A 26,930-nucleotide genomic window follows, 5' to 3' on the forward strand; every position below is an offset into this window, starting at 1 on the left:
GACTGTAAGTCAGGAGAAGAGAAAGGGCCAAGACAGTGCAGCGCTGATCATGTTTCATGCAGATCCAAAATATGTTTTCGTCTGAGTTGTTTGTGTCTTTTCTGAGATTCTCCTCCTTTGGGCAATGTCTGTAATGTGTAGGACCACATTCATGACACCGTAACGTGTCAATCATTCTATGCTGATAAAAGCGGACACAATCAACAGCTTCCCTAAGCAGCCAATGTAATGTTTTTACTGCCATCTGTTTTGCCACCTGCTCATGACATTACCTGATTTTTTTTTTTTTTTTTTTTTTTTTTTTTGAAAAGTGATAAAACACAATATGTAGAATAAGATAAGCCACATCCCAATGCAAAGTCATCACTCACCATTTTCAATCGAACTAATAATCTTTGTTCATGTGTCCACCAAGCAAGTCAATGTCCATATGCCACAATAGGTCATTACGTTCTCAATAAAGAGGCACCAGTAAATCTGGAACTGAAGTGCTAGTGTTACTGTTGCAGAATGTCTGTCCAACTTTCTTTCTGGAGAATCCAATGTGAAGCATATGTCTGGCTTGTTTCTGTATCCATGACAAGCCAGTCTTCCAAAGTCTTCAACGACAAACGTGGACAAATGGAACATTTGGTTTATCTCTCAAAACAAATGCAAATGTATCACTATCTGTATCTGTCGTAGCTCAAATACTGAGAGTGGCATGAGAAATTATTCTACTACCAGTCAGTCCAATTGCCCATGTTTGCGTTTCTCACTCCATCTGCTTTTTGAGGGGAGAACGATCATGTTCGAGTCAAAAGTAATAATAATAATAATAATAGCATCTATATACCGATGAATCTTGTGCAGAGACAAATCAAAGCCACATAAGTTTGGGATGGATGTAAATGTGTGTTTCAGCAACTCAGTCATAAAACACTTTTTCAGAAGTTTCGATTGTGTTGGTACTGACGTTCATTTCAACCTATTGTACTTGCACGCCTCGCCATCAGTGCAGTCACTGAATATCAAAACATGTTTCAATGGTGGAAAACAGTCCGTGTGGCGAGTGACAAAGTACCTACAAAGCTGTGGAATCTAATGAGGCAATGGATGCAGAAGTGTTCATGATACACATTTCAAGTTGCAACTAATGCTGATAAAAGTAGACACACTTCCATTCAGCTGATGTCCATTAGTCCCCCCTCAAATCCCCTTGTGACAACACGCACTGAATTCAGTCTATTCAAACTAACAGCAGGAGTCCATTATCTCAGCTCAAGGCCAACATCACTATGATCTGTTTGTGGTGGTCATTCACACCGAGCTATCTACTGTGGGGATCAGGATTTTGTTGTTGTTTTGTTTAAGCCAGAGTTCCATAGAGATGACTGCTAAGACTGTCCTTTCAAACTCGGGACCATCTTCTGTGCCGACAGCATCTTGAATCTCACGCTTCATATTTTATCTGGAACATGTGTGTGTGTGTATTACTGACTGCAGAAATATGTCAACACAAAACAGCTGGAGAGTATCTACAATACTCTTTGCTGAACAGTCAACATGCTGCTGGAGATGGTAGTTTGGTTGTCCAAGTACCTGTCATAAAAAGTAAGAAAGCAGTGAGGTGAGAATGTGGTCTGTTTTTCCTCTCTCTTCTTTGCTTGACACCTGAACAAGACCAGATGAAGCAGGTTGGTTTGCTGAAGCCATTTATGCCTTTACTGTGGGCTTTACTTTTCACTTCACCTTTTCCAACGTTTTATGATGGACACTGATGATGATTGTAGGAGTCCAGGCCATTAGAATTTCAAAACCATACTAAACTCATTCTGTGGAAGCACAACTGCATAATCTTTAGCACTTAAAAAATTTTCACATTCTGTCGATTTCCACCATCAACATTTCCACATTGTTCAAAATAACAAAGAGGAGTTTGTATTATACTCCATGTTTGGTGTTACATATACTTACCATGTCAAACTGATGCAAACTAGGCCTATCGGTTTGCTCTGCTTGGCCAAATTTCGCGCGGCTAACAGTGAAAAGACGAGCAGCCTTGCCCGGTCCACTCTTAGCCAATCAAACGCCCCTAAAAGCTATAAGCGCTGAATCATTCCTTTGGCCAAGGCTCTCCACGCCATCTTTTCAGGTTTACGCTCTGTCTCGTCTTATGCTTTTTTTGGCTATTAAGCGTATTCATTTGGCCTTATTTTGTGGCATAATTTTTTAGACAGTTACTCCTCAGACACTGAAATATGCTTACAGTTGGAGCAACAGCAAAGTGAGAGCTGTATGATCAATGGTTTCTCCATTGCAATGCAAATTCATTTACAGCTTAGTCTCTAGTGAAAGACTAGCACTCTCAAAATGGGTGGCAAGATTTCACCAGCTCTCAATGCTGCAACAGCCTTAGGGACAAGATGGCTTTTGGAGACCATCCCAATGCTGACTTGTCAAAGAACTCTTTTGGCAAAGAGAGTGGGGTTGTAACTTGGTCAAGACAATCTCTACTACAATCAAATTCTAGCTCAGATGATCAAGACAGCAGTTGCCTCCTCTAATGTTCTGATAGTCACGTTTGTAATGGACTATCATACTCCTCCTTCCAGACATGTTCATGGTCAGTATACAGACCATAACCCATGTATGTGATAGCATGATACAATCACTAAATAATAAACTGCAAAAAAAATAAATAAGTGATGTTGGATACGAAGCTGCTGGTATACCACTGTTTTAGGTCTCCTTCAAGCATCCTGGCAGCATGGCTCAGAAGAGCTTTGGGGCAACGACTGGTGTGAAGGCGGGCGAACAGAGAATTCCTGTTGCTTGCTTACACTCATAAAGCAGCAGCAATTTCCTCCGGGGTCACAGCACTCTGGTTTTGAACCGTTCCAGTTGACAACATGTTCATTTCATAGTCCTATCAGCACAGGATCTGTTCAAACAACAGGTGGAGGGCAGTCTAGGGGGTGCTGTTATCAGCCAAAGGCTTTATCTCACTGCCGCAAAGCCACTGTTGATCTTGAACTCGTTGAAGAGTATGGAGAATTGTGCAGCACATCCGTGGTCTTCCAAAGAGGACCAGCAGAGTTCCTGTGGTACTGGCTGTCCTGCAATGGACCAGGATCTGGTTAATGCTGTGGTACTGGCTGTCCTGCAATGGACCAGGATCTGGTTAATGCTGTGGTACTGGCTGCCCTCCAATGGACCGCTCCCAGCTTGCTGACCTCTTGCTTTGCTGCTCAGCCTCAAACTCTGAAGACATACTCCAACACTGAGCATTCCACTGCTTTGTATGATTACCTTGGTAGCTCCGGTCTTCAGGCCGCCACACTGGAAACTCAGGTTTCTGTCCCTACTGGTCTTTAAGGTGCTGTCATACTTGCCTAACTTGCATGGCTCCAAGATATTACAGATGTGAAGCATTCTAGTGTATTGCCACAAAAACTCACTCACGCAATACTTGCCTTCATGGTTGCTTTTTGTTGATATCTGTTCCACACTGCGGTCCTCTGAATGCTTGTTTTTAAAGCATCCTCTTATCAGTCATCATCAGAAATCCATGTACAACCGGTGTATTTATGCCAAGGGTTTATCGATTAATGCTTCATGATGATAAAGACTGATCAACTGGAAAGCGTTAGCTATGTCCATGGGTGACAGTATTTGAATCATTATATAAACTTGACAGTCACACCAGGGTACAGAAGCCTTCTACACCCCTACAGAATGCAGATAATGAATGTTTTGCTGGCAGTCAAATATGACTGAAAGGGATGTTTTCTGTTGTTTTTTTTAACGTCAAATTTCCCCACGTCAAGTCCCACAGCAGCTTTCTCACTGTCCCTCTCCAGAATAATAACTTGTTCATCCTGACAAACACCAACTGCATGGATGATGGTGACGCACTGTGGCCTATGATACTAATGCATGCAACAACAGGTCTTTTTCATGATGGGTCATGGATCAATGCTCAACTTGTATGATCAATTCTTTCTCCACTGCAAAGGGAATTCACTTACAGCTAGTCTTTTAAGAAGGACTGTGACTCCAGACTGCAAAGGCTCTTTGTTCTGCAGCCTTGGGAGCTAGCTGGCCTTTGGGGACGCCAACTGTCTGAAAGCCCTACTGACTGAGAGAGTAGAGATATTCTTGGGCAAGGCGCTCTCCATTCTTATCAAATTCAAGCCCAGATAGTTGGGTCAGCAGTTGCCTCCCATCCTGTTCTGATGGTCAGTCATACATAATGGACCATCACATACATGAATCTGAACACCAAGTTGTCAAGCTTCCGTCAAATAGTGTTGTCGTTTTTCCCCCTTTCCTTCCTGAATTTCTATTTCCCTCCAGATCTAAAAAGAAGAAAAGTTTTGTCTCTCAGTCAATCAGACAGAAGACTGTCACCCATGTATGGGAGCAACGTTTCGATTTTAAAGAGAGGCAGTTGGTGTAATCTCAAGGTGCTCCTCAAAGTTCTGGTCTTTCTCACTCTGGGCTGTCGAGGATTCTTTCAAGTTTGTTACTACCATGACAAGCCTGTCTCAACATCAAACAAAGAATTTTCTGGGTTGTTTTCCACACCGTTTTAATGCTTAAACCTCCTCGAACCGTTGAACAACATGTAACATGACAAACCAAAGTTTTCAAGATACAACTCCTTTACAGCACCTTCAATAAACATCATCTAAGCTCTTTCACTACAGCAACAGCAGAAAATTTCCGTATTAAAAAAATATTTCTAATATTTCTGGCTGGTTGGACTTGCAATAACCATGTTATGGCCATGTTTATAAAATCAGTGTTTCTCCAATATTTTTTTTTACAACTTAGGCAGCTGAATATTTTCTGAGTAATGAATGGTGAAGATCTCACTAAACAACTCCTGGTCACTGATCCCCTCCAGACCATATGCATCATTTCCTTGGTTTGTACTTTTCTTTGTCATGTTAGGAAGAAACACAGTGACTGGACAAGTTCTGACAAACAGCATGCCTCTTCACCTCGATTCCATGCGTAGCACTCATTTCTGTCCTCTGATTTCAGGAGTTCACTTACAAGTCACTGTCAAAGGAATCCCAAGATAGTTCACTCTCAATAAAATTCTGCATAAAAATGTAACTGACATTCATAGTCTCCAGATAATCCAGAAATACTCTAGACTGATAACCATACATTTTCTCAAATAGAACTAAAGTGTAACTGATCTGGTATGATAAACAAAGAATTACGTTCACAAAGAAAAACCAACAGATGGATATTTATGACAACACCAATCAAAACTAATTACAGTAATGTTTGATTTGGGGCTGGGGGGTTGAGGGGGGTGGGGGGTAGGGGGTTAGGGGGGGGGGGGGGGGGCCAGTCTTATAAAATCATAAAACAATGAATCCACAGCAGTCTGACTGCTCCACATCATTCATCCATACGTTTTCCAAGGCAGCTCAGCGTCTCCAGCAACTCGCAGATCCTTCTGCCAGACCTCTTCCATTCACTCTCAGAACAGCCGGTGATGCCACTCTCTTGCCCTACCACCAGCCTCTGCTCGTCACCACATTCCCCGCATCGACAAGCCTGGGCTCAGCGCCTGAAGGAAGGGGGTGGGGGGCGACTGGAGGGCCCATCAGAGCGAGGGCGTTTAGAGGGGGGAGGGCCGCCCCTGGAGGGAGGGGGGCCCGAAGGTCTACGGGTGCCTGCAGAGAAACTGTCCCGGTCTCCACTGCTGCGGCGGTCAGAGCCCCCTGTCGGGTACGGGCCACGCGATGAGGAAAAGGGCGGGGGTCCTCTGGAACCTGTGCCAGGGTTGACGGGAACATCATCAGTTAGTCATCAACAACGCTGACAGACTCTAATGTTTTAGACAATCAACAAACCAAGTCAGGGGGGTGGAATCTCTGTCAGATGGTACATCCTGACGGCCACTCTAGTGTTTCCAGAATGGAACAGGACAGGTGTCTTTCATTTTTTTTTCTCTCTCTCACTTGATCATTTTTTGTCTGAACACTTCTCTCCTGAGCAAGACTGAAGAACAAATCATCACCTGTCCAACTCAAAAGATACAACTATTTCCAGAAGCGATGTCTACGAAAGATTTGCGGTTTGCTCTCAAACTTTTCATCATTTCTCACTGTAGCGCTACAGATGTCCTACTGAGGATATTTTAATGAACAAAGACCGCTCATTTTCTCATGAATAGCTCCCCCAGTTTCCTTTAGGCCAATACAGATTTGATCTTCAGCTGTAATAAAATGTCAAGATTGTAAAGCTCATTTTCGTGTCAAGCTGTGTATCAATGCAGCTTTCTGAAGTGACCATCAGACGTCAGTCTTCAGCTGTTAAGGGTTCAAATTTGCTTTTTTTCGTTTTCACACAATTTCTGATGAACAGTTTCAAATCAGTGGGATGTTTCACCTATGTCTTTCTATCAGTGAAATGAGGGCAGAGCAGAACGGTTCGTGGTATTTCCCATCAAACGGCATAACCAACAACAAAAACAGGAGGAAAGAGTCTTGTCTATGTCAAAAAGGAAAACATTTTGGTGGCTGACTTTGCGAGAACAGAGTTCCTGGTCCTGACATCAGTATGGAAGAATAGCCTTTTACACAGCATTCTTTTTCTTTCTTTCTTTTTTTTTTTATGTACACAAATTCATTTGAACACTAAACTCAGTCGACTGACAGCCTTGAGGACTGGAACAGGTACAGGACCCATATCACTCCGTGTCTGATGATGAGCTGCAAAACAAAAAGTTAAGTCAGTGCCGCACGACCGGTCACTTTTCCTCCATGCTCAAACACAGCTTTTCTCTTGGTTTCCATACAGCTGAAAAACAAAAACAGACTTGATATCAACACACATCAACAATTCCATGCTGGACAATTCAGACAGTGTGACGACTCTTGAAGCACGCACCAGTTATTGTCTGTAATGTGACCCCTCTCTCAAAAGTCACACTCAGAAATCTCCAATATTTGGAATCTGTTCTACAAGATGTCACCACTGTTTCTGTTCTTCTGTTGAAGCGTCATCATTCCTGCTCAGTGTGCTGACACAGACTTCCTCAAGTTAGGCAGGAAGACAAGTCTCTCCTCCACTTCCATATTTAGGTCATGTGAAAAGATTGTTCTGCTGGTGAAATCCAACCTTATTCTTGTTGTTTTATTAGTCATCTTACACTTCATAATCATATACTTAATACCGAATCTACCAAATCTCACATTTCATTTATAAACCAGCCACATGCATGGTTAAACAATGAAAGTAGGATCTATTCTGTAGTTTTCGGTGTTTTCAGTTTTGCATTCTTGAAACACATCAATCTTTTCAGTTGTTTTTCAGCTGACAATGAATGTTTGTTCAAGCTGAATAGATCTCGCAAGGACATGTAGAGCTGAAAAGCAATCTTCTTTCCTCTGTTCCATCCTGCGCTGGGTCCATTTTTTTTCCTCTTTTTTCCTCAGACAAATTCAGTTTGTTCATCCCCTTCCAATAATGGCTTCCATCTTTCGTGTGAAATGTACTTGAACTCCTGTTGGAGCATTCAACATTCCCACAAATGTTGAAGAGAGATAGTTTGGTGATAATTTGGGCAGTTGAATACCATAACCACACTGGGCTGCTGCAGTTGAGTGGACATAAGAGGGCAGTTTCTATTCCCATCCATATCGACCTGTGTTGAACTTAGCTGCACTCCATGCCGAAACAGTGACAACTTGTCCAACAGCCTTAAAATAATTTCTGTTTCAGTGTCAAAATTTCACAGTTGCTTTCATCACAGGTGCCTTGCATAAACTGCCACACAACTTCATGAGAAAATTTTTTTTTTTAATGAAATAAAAATGGTCGACCCTCATCACAGATTTCATACACCCGTAGGTGTTAATCATCTTTTACAGCAAGTCTGAAAAGTCCTTGTCACTTTTGAGATGACTGACTTGCATACTTGAGTTATAGGTAGCAAAAAATTGTGTGGTTTTTTTTTTATGGAACCACTGCTGTTTAGAATCAAATTTGTAACTAAACTGACAATGACAGTGACAAGATTAGTTTCCTCTTAACATTTTTGTTTAGAAGCCAGAGAGATCAGCTATTAAAACAGACTATTTTTTTCTGATTTATATTTTTGACAGAAAACTGCCACTGACATTTTATAATAAATACTTCTCCAGTACTGCGTGAAAAAGGAATTTTGTGAAGTTGGTCTTGAATAATTACACTGTGTAAGCTGCGACAGAAGAATCAAGGCAGGCCATGTCAAGAAGCAAATGTGTCAAACTGTTTCAGTTGGGAATTTGTAGTGAATCATGGAACTCGCGCTGGTAAAGCAGGATTCAGACTACAACTGGGTCTCAAGCAGCGTAACTAAGCTTCATCCAGATACATGTTTACCACAGAGTGCATGGCAGCGTCGTTCTAAAGAATCAAGAACGCCTCATTTTCCTCAACTGTAGTACATGGATGATTCATAGCCCTCATGCCTACTGCCAACTTCTCTAACAGCTGTTTTCACTGATGGTATGCATGCTTTTTTTTCAGTCAACGCATGTGATGCTGCCATGTACGATGTGCCTAATGTCGGCATCTCCATGTTGATGCAAGCATTTCGCTGAATTAGTCTGGTTACCTTCTGGCGCCTGCTCACAGCTATTTTGACTTCATAGCTTTCTGGATCTACTGCAGCCCACAGGTTATGGGTTATGTTCCAATACTGCTCTTTCAATCAGTTTCATTCTGAATTAGTTGGTTTATCCTCTTTTCTGTGAGATTTCACGCACTGATTATTTGTCCAAACATTGTGCTCCAGAAGGTTTGCTTCAAAGACAAGACTCAAACAATCCAGTTCGATTCAGTATAAAAACATGCATCTTCCCTCCCTGCTTCCTAAGATGGGCTCAAAACATTTACGTCATCCAGTTCCATCCTGTAGATAAGCTGATTCCACCTTGTGTCTGACCCAGTTTTATCAGTTATGAAAAATCCACTACAGCAGCTGCTCAGGTTACTCCTCACAGTCGTTTATTGCAATTGTGCCAATCCTTTCAGACACTCCTCAGATCCTCTCCTTTGTTTCCCAGCTGCTTCTACATTCACACACATTCCTTCCTGTGGCCACTCTTGACTCACTGTATGGCATGCACAGCACAATCTTGGAAATATGTTGTACATGTCTTCCCTTCACTTTCAGCTCCAAAGTCTGAAGATCCAATTTCCTCTTTCAGTTCCCGTCACCTGAATTTGTTTGGGGTTTTTTTTCAATGCACTTGAAAAGCAAATGAAGCCACAGACAACCACAGAAAGCATGTGACAAGACACTTGTACTGCACAGAGAGAGTGCGCATACACACAGGACCACAGATTCCGACAGACACAGATACGTACCACTCATGCTGCTGCTGCCCCCATAGCTTCTGCTTGGTGGACCTGAGTCTGGAAACAAAACACACCAACACACTTCATGTCAGGGCAAAGACAGAGAGAAATGGATGGTGATCTGAAATGTCACAACTGTGGTTTCATCTGATCTCGACGGCATTGTTGGCTGGACAAGAATAATCTGGAACAGTTTCAGTTTCAGTAGCTCAAGGAGGCGTCACTGCGTTCGGACAAGTCCATATACGCTACACCACATCTGCCAAGCAGATGCCTGACCAGCAGCATAACCCAACGCGCTTTGTCAGGCCTTGAGAAAAAATAAATAAAATAAAGTCAGAAAGGAAAAAGTACCAAAGTCAGAAAGGAAAAAGTACAGAAGTGGAAACTACACTTTGCTGCTTCATGCTACAGCATGTTAAGTGCAAAGTCTAATTTTGGTTTAGTTTCAAGTTCATGATGGATGGGATTTTGTTATTAGTATCTTACAATCACAAAACCATGTGAATCTGATGGGGGGAAAACCACAAAACAAAACCAGAGTGTACACCTTAAAACACACCTCCAAACTCCAAAATGGTACATACCATGATGGTTTACTAGTTAACAAGCCAGTATGGAAACAGACAGGAATTAGTGCAAGCAACAATGTACTTTTGGGAAGTTTAGTGTGCTTTTGGTAAGTCTACAATATACTTTTAGTTGCAAGAAGCAGAGAACTGAAATAGGACACCAACAAAGTGCCTGACAAACGGGTAGAGGTATACATCTAACCCTTTTCCGCACATCTACACTACAAACTGGAACAATCAGGAACAAAAGGCAGGAAGACTCCTAGGGGGGTCAAGTCCACAGAATTAAATCTGATACCTACTTCTTCCTTCTCCTATACACATTTCCCATCCAATACAGATTTCTATTCCTCATCCAAAGGACCATCACTCATCACAGGCGGAAAGTGTGCGAAGTTGTGCCAACAGCAAAGAAAGAAATGGATCATAAATGGTTTCTTCAATGCAATGGAAAATCATTTACAGATTCTTTTGTGAAGGACTATCACTTTAGGAGGCAGGATTACACTGGTTAATGCTGCAGGGAGCTAGGAGGCCTCTGGGGACCATCCCAACACTGACTGTCCAAAAGTTAAACCCTCTTGGCCAACACAGTGGGGATGAACCTTATGCAAGACACTCTTCACTTCTTTTTTTTCCAAATTTTAACCCATTAGGTCAGAACAGCAGGTGTCGCCTCTGCTGCTCTGATGGTGATGGTCAGACATGAGTGGCTCAAACAACTGTGTGTAGAGGGAAGTATGCACTCACCCCTGGACATGTAGCTGTCACTGCGAGGGGGACCACGGCTGTCCAGGTCACGGGAAAACCTCATGCTGCTGGAACCACTGTCATAGTCCCTGACCAAAACACAGCCATGCACACTGTAACGTCTCTTCGACACAGTGAACATGCACAGTTAACTTCTCTTCGACACAGTGAACATGCACAGTTAACATCTCTCCAACACAGTGACCATACACAGTTAACGTCTCTTCGACAGTGACTATACACAGTTAACATCTCTCCAACACTGTGACCATACACAGTTAACATCTCCAACAGTGACCATACACAGTTAACATCTCTCCAACACTGTGACCATACACAGTTAACATTCCAACAGTGACCATACACAGTTAACATCTCTTCAACACAGTGACCATGCACACTGTAACATCTCTTCAACACAGTGACCATACACACTGTAACATCTCTTCAACACAGTGACCATACACACTGTAACATCTCTCCAACACAGTGACCATACACACTGTAACATCTCTCCAACACAGTGACCATACACACTGTAACATCTCTTCAACACAGTGACCATGCACACTTAACATCTCTTCAACACAGTGACCATACACACTGTAACATCTCTTCAACACAGTGACCATGCACCGTTAACATCTCTTCAACACAGCAACCATAGACAATGAAACACCCCTTCAAACATTTCATAAAGCACCGTGCAACTTTACTGATTTACTTCACCTGTCACATAATGTTAATCTACTTCACCTTTCGCATAATAAAATGCAATGAAAAAATATTGGTTTCCTCCAATTTTTTTTCAACACATGAATGTTTCCCTCAACGTTTTTTTGTTTTTTTTCCCCAGCTTCCTTTTCAGCAAATCTCCTCCTGACACCCAACTCACCCACCACTCACCTTTCTTCTTCTTCTTCTTCTGCGTTCGTGGGCTTCAACTCCCAAGTTCACTCATATATACGCGAGTGGGCTTTTTACGTGTATGACCGTTTTTACCCCCGCCATGTAGGCAGCCATACTCCGCTTTCGGGGGTCACTCACCTTTCAAAGCGGTCACCGCCCCGGCTGCTCAAGGGCTCGCGGTAATCCCTGGAGGACATGGAGGAGTAACCGTCGCCCCCGCGAGGTGGGTAGGAATCCCGCGGCGAGTCCCTCATGTCGCTGCGCGAGGTCATGTAGTCCCCTCGGCCCGCCGCTCCACGGCTGTAGCCGTCCCCGCGGTCTTCACTGCGCGACTGTCCGTAGCTGTCTCTGTAGGAATATCTGCCAATACACGGTCGGGTCAACACCATCGCATGCAATCCTCATCCTCTTCCTCTATAGTCTAGACACTCTCTCTCTCCTCATGCCATGGACTGTCCCCACCAGATCTGTAGTAAGCTTGTCAACTTTGACTCACTTGTGTAAACAAAGTGAGTCTATGTTTTAACCCGGTGTTCGGTTGTCTATGTGTGTGTGTGTGTGTGTGTGTGTGTGTCTGTGGTAAACTTTAACATTGACAAATACTTTGTCAGTTGACACCAAATTAGGCATAAAAATAGGAAACATTCAGTTCTTTCCAGTCATCTTGTTTAAAATATTGCATCTCTGGGATGGGCACAAAAAAATAAAAAATGAAGCCTAATTATATGCAAACTGCATTTACTGTTATATTTTTTGTATTCTCTAAACTTGGCACTTTGATCTGATATTCTGACCCAACAACAAGAGCAGTCATTTTATCATTTTTTGTTCAAACAGGAACTTCTTTTGCTAAGCATGGAAGTTTTATTTATTTTGCAAATGTTTTGGTGCAGATAGTAAAAAAGGAAAATTACTCTGTAATTAATGCTAGGGGACTTAATTCGAATCTGGTTAGGACTTTTTTCTTTTTTTTTTTTTAACGCGAAGCTTTATAATAACCAATACAGAACACATTTTAACGATTAGATTTTTTTTCAGTGTATCACAAGTGAGTCTTGAAGGCCTTGCCTCTCTTGTTTTTTTTTTCCCCACTGCAAGTAACTACGATTGTGCTCATCTCAATGTGCACCGTCTGTGCTATGTTACTACTTGCACAGCTAGTGTATGCACACAGGAGACAATGAGACCACAACAAAATCACCAAGACACCTCGTTTACAAACTCAAGTGGGGAAAAAACAACAACCTAACAATGCTACCACAATCATTTATTCTTCATTTAATTTCTTGATCATGAACACCTGAAGACTGAAACAGTAACCAGCCATTTAGACTGAAGAATGGGTAAATCTTGAATTTCAATTCTAATGATACAATATCTAAGTCCTTTGCAAAAGATCACTGAGCAATGTCTGAAAATTACAAAGCAAAAACGCTTTGGGAAATAAAATCGCTGAGACAAATCAAAAGCGGTCGTAACAGTTACTGTTGTGTTTGGTTAGATGTCTATTCAGGGTGGTGTCTGCAAGCTATTATCACAGTGCTGAACTGCACTTTTGTGTCTGCAATCTATTATCATATTGTTTAAAAGCACTCTTTACACATCTTTTCACAATGCACAAGGCAACTGAGCACGTCTGTCTTGGAAAGGCACCATATAAATTCAATCATCATCATTATCAAGATTTCCAAGGAGGTCCAGCAGACAATGTCCACACCCCACCACCTACCTGTCTGCGCCACGATCTGGGCTGTAATCTCTCTGGCTGGGGTAGTCCCGACTCGGGGGGTAGTCTCGGGAACTGGGCGGGTAGTCCCGCGACCCTCTGCTGGGACCCAGACGACTGCAACAATGAGGGCATTGCTTGCAACCACTTATGATCACAGCCATTTCATTCAGAAACTGTTGCCTGTGTGGAAATACATCATGAGATCAACCCTCACCACCACAGCCTTCAGTTTTCAACTGATGTAATGCCATTGGTGTTGACAAACACCTACTTTATACATCAATCAGCATGGAAAGACACTATCATATCACTACATAACTATACCATTTTATCATGCATAAAATCCTGTCAATCACAGGACAGTGGCACATCAAAAGAAACATGACGCTAAACTACAAGGTTTTATTCAAATACTCCTTCACATGGATTTGTGAAAACTTTCAAGGCACTGCAAACAATGTTGCTCCGTAAGTAAGAGAAAGCAGCATCAAAAACAAAGGACAGTGGAAGTGTTGTACTCACCTATCTAGCAAGCCACCACCCCGGCCAGTGTCACGGGGAGGGGAGCCATACGGGTCACGGGAGCGGGGAGGGGGACCACGCTCCGAGAAACCAGAGTCGTACCGGTCATCTCTCCGACCTGAGCAGGGCAGAAAAAAAACAAGCAAGCTCATCTTGCATCACAATGTGGCTGAAACTGCCATGACAAACTGACAAAATAACAGAAGAAAAACATCAAGTCGTATCAACCTCTCCTTTCCCTCATAACGTGCTATTTGCTTCATAGTCAGTGGAGACCACAAGCAAGTCTATATTGTACATGTAACTGTTTCAGAGGCAGTCGAAAAATCATGCAACCTGTCAGGATTGCTGCTCTGGCTCAACTTTAGACCCTTTTTTTTTTTTAAGTGTAATAAAAAGAAATCAATGAACCATTTAAAAGTGCTGGTAAACATTCACCAACAACATGCTTGCACACAAACTCTACAAGACCCATTTTACAGCTGTTAAAAGAAAAAACTGAAAGGATGGGAATGCCAGAACTAGACACTCATTTCCACCACATTTCACAGCAGAAAGAAACATGGAGACACCCAACGTACTCTCAAAGCTGGACAAGGGGCGGCCACGACCAGAGTCAAAGCCGTTGCGTCCACGGCTGGACAGGGGCCTGGACATGAGGCCTGACCTGGGGGGCGAGTCATCCCTGCGCATGGGTGGGGGCGAGGACCGACCTCTGCAAAAACAACAACAAAAAACAGTGGTTCCATTAGTCCTCCACAGCACACTAATCATCACCAATCACACTGGAGTCGCAAGTGGAGTGATGGCCTAGAGGTAACGCGTCTGCCTAGGGAGCGAGAGAATCTGTGCGCGCTGGTTCGAATCACGGCACAACCCCTGAAATTTTCTCCCACTCCACTAGACCTTGAGTGGTGGTCTGGACGCTAGTCATTCGGATGAGACGATAAACCGAGGTCCTGTGTGCAGCATGCACTTAGCGCACGTAAAAGAACCCACAGCAACAAAAGGGTTGTTCCTGGCAAAATTCTGTAGAAAAATCCACTTCAATAGGAAAAACAAATAAAACTGCACACAGGAAAAAATACCAAAAAAAATGGGTGGCGCTCTAGTATGGCGACGCGCTCTCCCTGGGGAGAGCAGCCCGAAATTCACACAGAGAAATCTGTTGTGATAAAAAGAAATACAAATACAAAAACAAATACAATCACACTGGCCATCAGTAAACCCCTGCCCCTCCTCATAAACCCTTACCCCCCTCCCATCACCCCTCCCCCTCATCCCGATTCCTCCATACCATTACACGTTGACTTATTTTCATTGAAACCATTTGTAAACGCATCCCACAGGACATGTATGGTAGGGGTAAAGTTTGCAAAATTTGAAAATGAGTTTCAAGTACCAGGTATCAGTTTCAAATCCTCAAAAACATAAAATGATGATAAAGAGTAAAAGAATTTTCTTACTTTTAAATCTCAAAATAATCTCTCAATAACTTTCAAGTAAATGCAACTTCAATAAAATAAAATAAAAGACAAGGTTTCTCTATGACTGCATGATAAAGTAAAATCCCAGCAGATAATGGAAGAGAAGGCAGAACAGACAAAAAGCAGCACAAGGCAGGGCCCGCCACTCACTCAAATCGGGACATCATTCCACCTCGGCCCCGTCCTCGGGAGAAACCTTCCCCACGTCCTCCATAGCCTCCCCCACCCCCACGGGGAGGGCCATCCCTGGGGGGGAACCCTCCACGCCCTCCTCCACGGCCCCCCCTAGGGGGCCCTCCTCGGGGTCGGCCACGGAACCCGTCATCCCTGAAGCCACCGTCACGACTGAACCTGCCCGAGTCATGGCTGTTGAGGATGCCCCCCCTGACCGCGTCCTCCACATGCAGCTTCTTGCCATGGATCTCCTGGAAACACGATAAAACCACTATGTGCCAGACTTTCAAACCTGGATGCTTACAGCACAGCCAGCCGCAACCGAGTCATTTAAGGGCTATCTCGCAGCCAATCAAAGCATGTTTAACTCTTTTTTTTTTTAAACTAAATATGTAAAAGCATCGCAAAAGACATGCATAATAACATTTAAGTTTGCCAAGCAAGCGTGTTTGAAAATGGTCATCTGTCAAATTTCTGAATGTCATCTGTTAGAATTATCACACATTCTCTCAATGGATACAATAAAGAAACTATATGCAACAACAACACTCTTGCATAATGATACAAACAGCTTTGGCAGAAGGAAGCAAGTTTAAGACAACAGATCACAATTTTCCACCACATCATTTTATTCACTCATGCCATTAACTACACACCATACCACAATAAGATCAACACACACTTATGAACATACAGTTTGGACTTACCTTGCCATCCATGTGTTTAACAGCTTCTTCTGCATCCATAGGGTTCTCATAGGTCACAAAGCCAAAGCCTCTCGACACTTGTCTCACTTTGTCACGGATCACCATAGCTGAGAACACCACATCAGACTTGTTAAAACATAATTCTAACAATCAAGCTAATTTACAAATATCATTTTCTGTATGCCTTTGCTTAATTTTTATGATATAATATATCAAATACTTATTACAACATGCTATAGACAGATAAATACAAGTTCCTAATACTTCAAATTTACACAAATTTTACGTATATCTGTAGCAGCAACTGGCAAGTACAGGACAAACTGAAACACTACTCAATCAGTTGCAGGACAAATTCAAACACTAATCAAACTTAAAGTTCTACTCGTGGCACTGTTGATATATGGAGAAGTGTTGACTAAGCATTTGCAGCAACCATCATCCATACAGCACACGTCTAGAATTTCAAGAAAAAAAATATTGTTTGACAGAAAACTAATCATGAACAAAACTGTGTGAAAGAAATATATCTTCAGGTGTAATATATGCCTGAAAATCTTACTCATACAGTCATAGTTCTCGGCTGTATGTCAGTAAAACTCCCCAGTCAGGTGTAAACAGCTACAAGAAAAGACTTGTGGAACTTAAATCTTTCAAATTTTATCTAGGTTCAAACTGTTTAAATGATTGGCTTTTTACTCCCCCCCCCCCCCCCCCGCCCCCCCGCCCGCCCCCCCAACCCCACCCCACCCCCAATTTTTAGGCTTTTTACTTTTTCTTTTTAATCAGCACATCTTGAAAAAAAAATGTTCATATTCACTTCAAAATATCAGTAAACCACCAAATAGCTTGAAATATAAATCACTCTCTGTCTCAACTGTAAATTGACATGCACACATCACATTACTGATTAGAATGTAAAGAAATTATAATACATGAAATGATGAACATGTACAAACACATCGCTGGCTTCAGGTAAACATCAGTTGTTGCTTATTAAGTTAACCGTCTGACTTCACACACCCACACAACCACATTCTGGTCTCAAAAATTACCTTCTGTGATTCTTCCAAACTTTGAAAATTCTCTTTCAAGTGTCTTCTCATCAATGTCTTCAGCCAGCCCACCCACAAACAGCTTTCCTGGCCTGTCTTTCTCAAACGTTCTGTGAGACATTGTTATCTGTGAACACAAGAAATCATTCCCTTCAAAAGATAAAAAAATAAATAACTCCACAAAATATGGAACACCTAGACAAAAATACTGCACACAGGACTTGAGTTTAAAATCTAACTTAACAGCACCAAGACAATCGCTCGATGTCTAGAGATGATAGCTGGTTGTAAGAATCCTGGTCTGGTGCATGTAGGACTCGAATCCCTGCACACTTGCATCCTACATCACCAGGCCAGTTACAATTCACCTATGCCTAACAAAAACAAATAATGACATGGCTGAAGTACCTGTCACATATGTATTTAAAGTTAAAAGAAAGAAACGGAGTGAAGTTTACTTTACGCCCTCTCAAAGAGCTTTCTTGAAATTGAGCACTCATGCCATGTTAGCTAACCAACCTCTCTGCATCAGTCACGTATAGCCGCTGCAAAGAAATAGGCTTGAGTGTCCAATTACCAAAACAAGAAAAATATAACAGTGTAATCCTGAATTCAACACAACAGCGCGCTTTAAGTATAATTTATTATCTTTGGGTTTGGCACAATGATAGCCACAACACGTCGACATGTCGACTTTCCTCGTGACTTGTGCGTTCGAACTGATCAAAAACTGTTCAATATTCATGCAGATTTACATCGCTTCAATGCAAATACATGAAGCGAAATTGTAAATAACATACCTGTCAATTTTACAACCCGGAACGAGTAAAGTTAGCAAACGGTGTCTTGTTCTTTGTGTGCCGGTTACAGAAATTGGCTACCACGCTATTATGGCGGAACAGCGTCGTCTAACCTGCCATCTACCGGAAAGAAGCAAAGGAACTTGCTTCCCTTGGCGTGACTGAATACGTAAATCCAGCACAACGAACATAAAACAATTCAATTCGATCAAAAAGAAATTTCGTCAGGATCCTGTGATTCTTCTTTCAGGTTTCTGTGGATGCAGAAGATATTTGTGTCGATACAAAACTGTGAGAAATTTTGTAAATGATTATTTGGAGCATTAGATATTTTGGAAATTGATTTTATTTCACTGAGTTATTCAAGTTCATTCGCAGAGTGTGCCGATATCAGACTGACGAAGAAAAGAAAAGAAAGAATGTGGCAGAAAGGTTAAGACGCTCATCTGCCAATACAGTGTCCGTGAGTGTCTGAGTTCATTTCCCGGTCTCTCGGCCGAAGTTTGACTGGAAAATCAAACTGATCATCCATTCGTCAGTCATTCGTCTGCATGTTTGGTACATATCTGTTATGCATGTGTGGGTGTATGTCTGAATGTGTGTCTTCATGTTTTACATTTATTTGCTTATTTATCATCATTGTTGTCTTATTTATTTATTTATTTATTTATTATTTTATCATTATTATTATTATTACTACTATCTTTTTATATTATAATTATTATTTATTTATTTATTTATGTAAGCTTATCTATTATTTATTCACCTTTCTCCTTTTTTTTTTCTCAAGGCCTGACTAAGCGCGTTCAGTTGGGTTACGCTGCTGGTCAGGCATCTGCTTGGCAGATGTGGTGTAGCGTATATGGATTTGTCCGAACGCAGTGACGCCTCCTTGAGCTACTGAAACTGAAACTGAAACTCGTCAGTCAAGTTGAATGAGACGACTATAAACCGGAGCCGGGTCGCGGCCACATGCGCAGCACTGACGCACTTCAGATGGCGCACTGAAAAAGAACCCATGACAAGTAGTTGCCGATCTGTTGGGTACACAAATATATATACATGCACTCAAGGCCTGATCAGGGGTTATGTTGCTGTCAGAGGCATCTGCTCAGCAGATTTTGTCAGTCAGTGTAGCCGTATGTATGAAAAATTGTATGGATTTGTCCGAACGCAGACTAGTGAACTGAAACTGAAGAAAACTGTCAGTGAGGGAAATTGGAGGTTTGAGACATTGTTTCTCACTCCAGGTGTTGAAAGAATACCGACGGATGAATAAATAACATTGAAGTAAGCATAAAAGTGGAGTGACGGCCTAGACTGAGGTAACGCGTCCGCATAGTAGGGAACGCGGCGAGAGAATCAGTCCGTGAGCCGACTGAGCGCGCTGGTTCAGTCGAATCCGCACCGCTCAGCCGCCGCCGATATTTTCAAGTTCTCCCCTCCAATGGACTGTGAGTGGTTGTCTGGACGCTAGTCACTCGGGCATTCGGATGAGACGATAAACCGAAGTCCCCGTGATGTACTTCAGTGGCACACGTCAGCCACGGTAAAACTGAGAACCCACGGCAACAAAAGGGTTGTTCCTGGCAAAATTCTGTAGTTGAAACTCAGTCCACTTCGATAGGAAAAGCAAATAAAACTGCATGCAGGAACCCCCCCCAACCCCCCACCCCCACCCCACCCCTCCCTGGCCGGGAGAGCAGCCCGAATTTCACACAGAGAAATCTGTTGTGATAAAAAGAAATACAAATACAAATACAACAAATAAAAAAGTTACCAAAGCCGAAAGAAATCAGTTGAATTCAAATATAGTATGTGGTGTGAGGCATCACATGATATTCATAAATAGATACAATATATCATGATACACACACACACACACACACACACAATCACACACACACACACACACACACACACACACAGATATATATATATATATAATTATAGGGGCCTATATATAGGTTTCTGCCCGTTTACTATCATCTAGTTTTCCATGGCGTTTGACTGACCAACATGGCTATTGCATTGAGCAACCCTGACAATGATAACTGTCTGGAGCCAATGCTCAAGGAACCAACCCTTTTGGCCACTGTTGATAAAACCTCTTTGTCTCCGTCTGCCTCTCTCAGGCATCATCAGTGTCTGCTTAGCAGACGGATGTGGTGTAGCGTATATGGCTTTGTCCGAACTCAGTGACGCCGCCTCCTTGAGCTACTGATACTGATACTCTGCCTCTCTGTTCTTTTATTGCATGCTTTGAGCGTACCACACATGCGCCACTTCTACTCTGACCCTATTAGCGTGTAGACCTATCTGTACTGTAGCTGAATAGATAAGCCCACTGATACTATAAATATCCACATCCATCACTCAATCAATCATTAGATATCAGCGTTTTCATAACTGAATACAGCCAACCAGTGTTCTCTGAACCAAATAACAACATTATTATTATCATTGTTATTACTATCATCATCATTATTATTATCATTTGTAGTATTATTGTTACTATTATTACAGTTTTGGTATCAGTCAGTTCGGTTCAACCGAGTTTCGTAATACAGACCATTAAGTCAGTCTGGACATCTAAACAAGTACATGAAGTCAGTATTGCTTCATCAGTTTAAGAGCGACGTTTGTAACTTAGTCAAGTTATATTGCTTTCCGCCGGCGGACACCGGTTTGCAAATGTGGCTAAATGCCCATAAGTTGCTCATTGAGAAACAAACGGTACTTTCTAGGTATTTCCCTCGGTGTATTTCGTGAGAGAGAGAGACAGAGACAGACAGACAGACAGACATATGTTTTACTGATTGTGCTGCCCCGCGGGATTCGCGAATCCTTGTGGGTACATGTGTGTAGCTCAGTGGAAATTATTCTGAAGGCCCTGTCTCCCACTTTATAATGATTTTCATTTCATTGACATATCCGGCTCAGCATGCGCCGTCAGTGAAAACAGCGCCACCCCAGCAACGCCCAACTGAAGACTGCCGCTTTTTGAAGTTCTGTCAGTCGGTTAAACTTCGACCAGTTTTGCATGCATTGATCGGACATTTTGACATTTGCGGCGTGCCCGCGATGCAGAACTCCAATTTTATTGACCACAACACGGACCGATATGTTCCGTGTTAGTCTGCCATCTCAGCTTTGCCTCTTCAGTTGAACCCCCTCCCACCCACCAACAGAACCTTCACCCACCCTCCCCCCAACCCCACCACCACCAGTCTTTTCAGATCTCTCTGTCTCTCTCTGTCACTGTCTGTCTGTCTGTCTCTCTCTCTCTCTCTCTCTCTCTCTCTCTCTCTCTCTCTCTCTCTCTCTCTCTCTCTGGGCAGTCTCCCTGTCTCTGTCTGTCTCTCTGTCTCTCTGTCTGTCTGTCTGTCTCTCGGCTCTTCAGTTGAATACCCTCCCACCCACCAACAGAACCCCCCCCCCAACCCCTCACCCCCACCACCACCAGTCTTTTCAGATCTCTCTGTCTTTCTGTCACTGTCTGTCTGTCTCTTTCTCTCTCAGTCTCTGTCTGTCTGTGTGTGTCTCTCTCTCTCTCAGTCTCTGTCTCTCTCTGTGTCTGTCTCTGTCTCTCTCACAGTTTCCCTGTCTCTGTCTGTCTGTCTGTCTGTCTGTCTCTCTCTCTCTCTCTCTCTCTCTCTCTCTATATATATATATATATATATCCAAGTCTCTTTCTCACGATTTTGTTGTTGTAAGGGCATGGTAAAAAGAAATTTGTAGCTTATCCTTTTGCCCTCAATAAAGCATTCGAGTTGGAGTTGGAGTCTCTCTCTCTCTCTCTCTCTCTCTCTCTCTCTCTCTCTCTCTCTCTCTCTCTCTCTCTCCAAAACATAATCAGTAGAACTTGTCCGGGCCAGCCTACTACCACTGAGATTTGCAATGCGTCAACTTTCTTTTTTCTTTTCTTTCTCAGTTTTCAATGGACAGGTTTAAAATGAATCATGAAGGTAACGGCGGGACACAAACTCAACAAACAAACAGACCTCTTTTTTTTAGGCAACAAGGAAAAGTGACATACAAACACACTGACGCTGGAACTGAAATTGACATAATGACATATAGTATGAATGAATGAAAGTTGTTCTTTTGTGATGCCTCTTTTTTTTTTTTCTTTTTTTTTTTTTGGTGAACTATGGAAATGCTGCTTTTTTGTTTAATTCTTGTCTTACTCTGGTGACATTTGATTTTTAAATGAACTATGATCTTTGTAGTTGCATACTTTCTGAAGAAAGAGACAGAGAGAGGAAGAGAGAGAGTGTATGTGTGCGTGTGTGTGCGCGTGGTGTGTGTGTGTGTGTGTGTGTGTGTGTGTGTGTGTGGTGGGAAGATGTGCAATGCGACTTGGCTGACTGAAAAGGAGAGGCACGTAAATTTCAGAATTTCAGTAATCTGTATATTTGTATATAGCTATTTCCATTTGGTGCCATTTAATTTATCTTTTTATTTTCTATTCATTTTATTTGTTTCTTGTTTTTCTTCTTATGTTGGACATGTGCTGCTGCCAAAAAGAAAATCTCTGTACCAAAGTATAGACAATAAAGTTTGTGTATTGTGTATTGTATTGCAGTCGACTGACAAAGAGGGCGTGTTGACCATGTTGACACTGACGGAAGTCCAATCTAAGCATCGTAGGAATGCGAAAACATGTTCTGGAGATTTTGTCAATATCTTTGAAGGGTACTTAATAAAGGGAGGGGGGGGGGGGGGGGGGGGGAGGGGGGGGCGTCCTAGACTTGGCGTTTTGATAACAGCGGCTCGAAACTGATTCTGATTTCGGTTTGCTCAGTCATTGAGGCTGTATCAGTGTGTGTCAGTGTGCCCTCAATTGGCTGACACTTTCTTTACTGCTGTGTCTTCTGCATGGGTGTTGCCCTTCAGTTTTAAAGGATCGGTGTCTGCCTGACGCCGCTAATTCACACTTTGAACCGAAATTCCATTAATTTTGAACTGCTTGACTCACGGTTTTGTTCGGGTCATTTCAGGACGATTTACGTTCTTTTGGGGAGTTATTTTCCATGAAGGTAGTTTGTCGGGGCAGTTTGTGTGTGTGTGTGTGTGTGTGACGTGTGTGTGTGTGTCGTGTGTGTGTGTGTGTCACGTGTGTGTGTGTGTGTGTGTCAGTGTGTGTGTATGTGAATGTGTGTGTGTGTGTGTGTGTGTGTGTGTCACGTGTGTGTGTGTGTGTGAGTGTGTGTGTGTGTTTGTGTGTGTGAGTGTGAGCATGCGTGCGTGCGTGTGTGTTGTGTATATGTCATCAGTGTGTATGCGCGTACTTGTCAGTCCAGACGTTTGTGTGTGTCACGTGAACGTTCTCACAACCCTCTGTGTTCGTGTGTGTGCATTCGTGCGTGCGTACGTGTGTGTGCATGCGTGTGTGCGTGCGTGTGTGTGTGTGTGTGTGCATTCGTGCGTGCGTGCATGTGTGTGTGTGTGTGTGTCAGTTGCAGGAAGAAATGGACGGTCACGAATCATGACCCTGACGGCGGGGTCAGCGCCTACTTTTGATGCTATAAATATATATATCTATACACTGAACACGCCGTCCAGTCTGTCCACTCATCAGTGCGGGACGGTCACTCAATCTGCCTGCTCTAAAAATAGAACCTGACCAAAAAATGCGACCTGGCCTGGCCGGCAAATCATGTCAACCAATGAAAGGAGCTACTGACACGGCGAGAGGTATACCTATACTACTATTTTCACAGCCGGAGAGAGAGAGAGAGTGTGAGAGAGAGAGAGTGATTATAGGGGCGTCGGAGCTATTGAGAAAAAGACACACAGACAGACAGACAGACGGACGGAGACAAAGACGTAATGAAAAGAGTGATAATGAGAGGTACGATATTCACACAGCCGGAGAGAGAGAGAGACTGGGTCGGAAAAGGGGGGGGGGGGGGGGGGCATAACCGAGAGACTGAGACGAGAGTGACTCGTGGGGGAGGGGGGGGACGCGGCGGGGAGGGGGGGGGCGGTGTCTATCGAGAGAGTGTGTAAGAGAGACAAACAGACAGATAGACAGGCAGACGTAATGAAAAGATCGATAACGAGATGTACGATGTTCACAGAGAGATATCGGGAGAGAGAGAGGGGGGGGGGGGGGGCATGACCGAGATACTGAGATGAGAGTGATTGGGGGGGGGGGGGGGGGGCTGGCTATCAAGAGAGAGAGGGGAGACAGATACAGGCAGACAGACAGACGGAGACACAGACGAAATGAAACGATATATGTCGAGAGGTACGATATTCACAGAGAATGCGAATGCAAATGCCAATGTTTTATTCAGTCATTGTGGGCTATAGCCCCTCATGAAGGGGAGTACATAAACATACAAGTACATCACAGCCATAACAAAATGTTATACATACATATCAACGGTCACATCAAACGAAATCAACTGATGCCGGTTTAAATCATATCATCAAGACAATACAATATCTCGAAATGTAAATATATTGTACCAGAAAAATGACACATTAATAATAATAATGATAATAATAATAATGGTATTTATAGGGCGCAAAATCTTGATGTACGGCTAAACAAAACTGTCAAAAGAGAGGAAAAATAGAAAGAAAGAAAAAAGAGCCGGTTATGTACAAATATTTGCATCTCAGGTTCCAACACCGAGCAGGTACAGGCTGCAGTGGGAGTCAGTAGGGGTCGTGGAGAGGACTATTAGGAAGAAGAAAAGAGGTGAGTTTTAAGAGCAGTCTTAAAAGAAGAGAAAGTAGGTAGCTGACGGACTGAGAGTGGAAGTTCATTCCAGGAGAGTGGGCCAGAAACAAAGAAAGTACGTGGGCCGAAGATCACTCTCTTATGGACGATACCAACAAACTAAATTTAAAGGCACATGGATTTTGGAAATATTTTAAAGGAATGAACTTGTGTACTTGCGTAGGTCTTCTGTTCAAGTAGTAAATGACGCCCAGTCGAAACTGACTGTCGTTGGCTCTGGTCGAAGTTGCAGACTGCTCCCCCCCCCTCCCCTCCCTCCTCGCTTACTTCGGTCCTCTTTGAAGTGAGCGTTACATGGTTTCTGGTTCTGTTTCGTTCCATGAGCCTCAGCCTATGATATGGGTAGTAAAATAGAAACTAGGACTACGGCTTAGATATCCAGATAAACCATCAGAGACAGGAGAAGTATCTGTTGAGGTTGTTTCAGAAACTGAATTTCCCACACACAGAAGAAACCAACAGAAGAACAACCTGAAATTGTTGAAGTGGAGAGTTTCAGAGAAGAGGTAAACCACAGCGGCGACCTTGCCAAAGCAGTGTCTCTAATCAAGGGGCACGTTTTCTTATTATTCCTCTTATTATTGATATCATTATTTTTTCCTCTTCTGATTTTGTTAATCTGACTGCTTTGGGGTCATCCCCCGTGAGAACAAGTTGAGAATGATGTGTACAGTACCCCCAGTTTTATTTCGTTTAAACCATAAAGTCCATTGCTGCATTTTTTTTTAATGTGTACAGTACCTCCAGTTTTATTTCGTTTAAACCATAAAGTCCATTGCTGCATTTTTTTTGTTATTATTTTGTGAGAAAGACAAAATGTTGGCCAGACCCACGCCTGTGAAATCACTCCATATATTCATCCCATCCAACCAAAACTCACAACCTACCTCCACATGTAAAACATACACCTTAAGCCATATATCCCTGCGCTCAGCCACGTACCTTTCACCACTTACACACATAAAGGAGTGGTTACAATTATAACGATTGATGTATTATATATGTAACCAAGCGCTCTGCTTGCTTCAAAAACTGCTTCACACATGAGCTATAGCAGACGCCGTTTTAGCAACTAACAGCCGGTCATCAAATCGTTTAGTTCGTTCTTTTTACCGGCCGTACCCTTATATACCATTCGGGTACACGGCTACATATGTGAAGGAAGATTCTTCATGCTTTTTACATGCCCAGATCAGATTACTTAATTCAGCCCGCTATACTGAGTTAGACCGGCTGTAAGTTTATACAGCCATGTTTTTCCTGGTTGTGAGTCATTCAGTGCTATACTGGTTCTTCGGCTTAACTATTGGAGAGACTGAGAGAGAAAGAGAGAGAACACTGAAAATTCTCGTTTTATTTTCGACTGAGGATAATAGATAAGCACTGGTGTGCTTTTCAGTGGTCATCCTGAACAAGGGTCTGTCTACACTACTGACACAGTACTGCCGGGCTACTGTAACTGAAGTCATGAGCAAGGTATAACAATAAGATACATCCGTCAGAAAAAAAGGGGAGATGGAAAGAAAAACACTGACGCACGCACGCACACGACTGACACACGCACTCCCAGTCAGTGACACACTGACACACACTGACGTACGCACGCACGCATACTACATACTCACCGCACACTGGCACACGCTCAGTGCCGACACACACACACACAATTTACACGCGCGCGCGCGCGCACACACACACACACACACACACAAACAAACACAATTTGCACACACACTGAGTGACACACACACACATGACACACTCACACACACACACACACACACACGTGACACACACACGACATACCGGCACACATGCATACATAACGGTATGTTATCAAATACTATCTACTGTATATGAAAACAGAAATTCTGAAAGAGTTACACACAGAGAAAAAAAAAAAAAGCTCTTCAATACTAAAACTGAACTAATTCCTAATTCCATATACATAAATGAGAGAGAGAGAGAGCGTGTGTACGCGCGCGCATAAATATACACGAACAAATCAATCGTCCGAGAAAGGGCACAACTGGGTTAAAACAACAACTGTCATTGATTCAGCCTTCCTGGAAGGAAACCAATGCGTAAACGACCCGGGAAACCAACCAGTAAGG

At 42.8% G+C, this 26,930-nt stretch overlaps 1 protein-coding gene across 3 annotated transcripts; it reads right to left on the bottom strand.

Moving 5' to 3' along the window:
• Window positions 1–4,556: 4,556 nt before the first annotated feature.
• LOC143288971 (uncharacterized) lies at window positions 4,557–18,190 on the bottom strand. 3 transcript variants are annotated; one of them, XM_076597681.1, is made up of 11 exons: window positions 18,060–18,190; window positions 17,260–17,386; window positions 16,205–16,311; window positions 15,474–15,748; window positions 14,418–14,551; window positions 13,837–13,954; window positions 13,315–13,428; window positions 11,724–11,933; window positions 10,677–10,765; window positions 9,364–9,411; window positions 4,557–5,777 (listed from the first exon to the last, which is right to left on the bottom strand). In XM_076597681.1, the coding sequence occupies exons 2-11, from the start codon at window positions 17,378–17,380 to the stop codon at window positions 5,566–5,568; spliced, it is 1,428 nt and encodes a 475-aa protein (XP_076453796.1). In that variant the 5' UTR covers window positions 17,381–17,386; window positions 18,060–18,190; the 3' UTR covers window positions 4,557–5,565. The 3 variants fall into 3 exon arrangements, with proteins under 3 accessions (XP_076453796.1, XP_076453797.1, XP_076453795.1); XM_076597682.1 differs by having other exon boundaries at window positions 10,677–10,753; window positions 11,724–11,945; XM_076597680.1 differs by having other exon boundaries at window positions 11,724–11,945.
• Window positions 18,191–26,930: the final 8,740 nt, after the last annotated feature.

This window comes from Babylonia areolata, chromosome 13 (assembly GCF_041734735.1).
Source record: "Babylonia areolata isolate BAREFJ2019XMU chromosome 13, ASM4173473v1, whole genome shotgun sequence".
In the NCBI taxonomy this organism is placed as follows: domain Eukaryota; kingdom Metazoa; phylum Mollusca; class Gastropoda; order Neogastropoda; family Buccinidae; genus Babylonia; species Babylonia areolata.